The sequence below is a fragment of the Daktulosphaira vitifoliae genome, unplaced genomic scaffold (assembly GCF_025091365.1).
Source record: "Daktulosphaira vitifoliae isolate Bord-2020 unplaced genomic scaffold, ASM2509136v1 Scaffold_40, whole genome shotgun sequence".
NCBI classification, from domain to species: Eukaryota; Metazoa; Arthropoda; class Insecta; order Hemiptera; family Phylloxeridae; genus Daktulosphaira; species Daktulosphaira vitifoliae.
In genome coordinates this window covers 15,976-18,188 of record NW_026099609.1, presented here as the reverse complement: position 1 = coordinate 18,188, position 2,213 = coordinate 15,976, and the positions used below count along the sequence as shown (strand labels likewise).

The 2,213-nt window shown below is 24.5% G+C and overlaps 1 protein-coding gene across 1 annotated transcript in view; it reads left to right on the top strand.

Annotated features, from left to right (window-relative positions):
• The first annotated feature begins 986 nt into the window (after positions 1–986).
• Positions 987–2,213, top strand: part of LOC126908919 (uncharacterized) — a 3,521-nt gene continuing 2,294 nt past the window's right edge. Inside the window, exons 1-2 of the mRNA XM_050691251.1 lie at positions 987–1,218; positions 1,767–1,872. Coding sequence (XP_050547208.1) covers positions 1,002–1,218; positions 1,767–1,872 — 323 coding nt within the window. The 5' untranslated portion in view covers positions 987–1,001. The remainder of the gene's footprint in view (positions 1,219–1,766; positions 1,873–2,213) is intronic.

The window sequence follows — 2,213 nt, the reverse complement described above, 5'->3', positions numbered from 1 at the left end:
TATCATCTATACTTGTCCCAACAATGCCACGTTTTATATAAATCTTATCAGTTAGTGGTGTGTGCATTAGGTGTTAGGTATTTCTTGATAGTTATGTATGTGTTTACCTCCATCAGTCAACCGGTCCGATACCTATCGTTTTAATCTTATCAGCTGACATTCACACTATACAACTGTAACAATATTGTTGTATTTCCCCCAATTAACTTGTTCGAAGTTGGCACTACCACCACTCGGCGTCATCACCAACGGGCACAAAAAGATGCCAAAATCCACGTTCGTTTTTAGTTTTTTTTGTCCTCTGTTTTTATAAATTATATATATATATATATATATATATATAAATTTTAAATAATTTAAAAAAAAATGTTATTGTATTATACATGGACCTATATTTTTCTCTTTTTACTCTTCCTTCATTACATTTATATTTGTTTTTTTTTTTAACTCAAAACCTAGTAGCTCTGTTAATGAGAACTATTCTCGCTCGGCTAAGGCTATTAGGTCACTCCAATGTTTTCCTAACTAGTAGGTAAATAGTAGGCCCTCTGGTTTGGCTGAAACCTTGCAATTAAAATATTTAATAATATGATTTGTTTTTTATAGAATTTTTTATTCATTCATACTGCACTTATATTATTATGAATTGTGCAAATATTAATAATTAAACACAGCTTATTAATAATTATATAGATGGTTGTAAAATATTTTAAGAATATTTATTCTCAAATAATTTAAATTAAAATAACTGAATAATTTTGTATATGTGACTAAACTTTAAAATAAAATAAGTTAACTTGCAAATATATAGAACTTTTCCAAAAACACTTAAACAAATATTTTAATTTTAAAAACAACATTGCAAATAGTAGATAAAATAAACTAAACTTTAGTCAATATACATCTTTAAATGTATAAAGCATGTATATATTCTATCTAATATTAATTTAACAAAGAAGTTATTCTAAATTTTGTTTTCTATATTTTCAATTGACTAAAAAATGTTCATAAAAATATACTATTTTACTTTTTTCATATTTTGGATAAATCAAATCGATACAACTAGCTATAGACTCGCGGATAAAAACGATTATACTGAATATTTATCTGAAGTAATCAATTATGTTCGATTTCAAGACGAAAAATCTTCAATGCAACACTTAACAGACGGTTTAATGGGAAATTCAGATTCCATTTCAGACTTTATTGGAGACTTAGGTTTACATATAAATTACATTAATTTGCCTAAAATATTTGATGCTATTAATGATTTACTTATCTGTAGATATACAATTGTTATAGAAATTTTCATTAAAAATATTGGTTTAATACTGCAATATTGTGATAGCTATTATTTAAAAAACCAATTCTATGATTTTACTGATTGCTTAATTACACTTAATGACGCATTAGAAAGTTCAAAAACTCTATTTGAAAATCTTAACAATGTCATACAATTCTTTAGTAATTTAAATATAAATTACGTATTTGAAGAGTATGAAAAAAAACAAACATTATTGATGAAATTTCTTTTATTAATAATCACATTCAATCGAAAAGAAAATTGGACATACTTGAGTATATCGATAACAACGCTAATCCTAAAGTTGAGATGGTTGTTAAGGATTTTAAAAATGTTAAAAGTTTTCATAACATTTTATCTTCGAAGATTTCATTTACTTCTATTAAAAACATTAAATACAATAGTTTCCAAGAAGACTTAAAAAATGATGATGCAATGCAGCACTATTCAATTTTGTATTTAGATTATGTCCAAGTATGTAATAATCTCAAAGTATTTTATGATGAAGCATTCAAGCTCGAGTACATCAATTTGGGTTTTCATAACTTACTACATCCGACAACACCAGAGTAAAGTATATTATTATTTTTAAGTAATAGTTCATTAATAAATTTATTATTTTTGTAGAATGTTATTTTGTTAATTCATCCATGTTATTCAAACAATACTTCTTTAATCACTCTATGTTTAAAGAAGAAACATGTACATTACTCTTATTTTACAACATACAGGGTGGCCCACCACTCACTGACAACTTAAATAACTTTTGATCCATTTAATATTTTTAGTTCATTTTTTTTTAAATAATAGTTATACGTTAGGTCCATAGCTATATCTCAATAATTAATTTTTATACATTTTATTAAAAATATTATTTATTTTTAAATTTTAAATAAAATGTAAAAAAAAA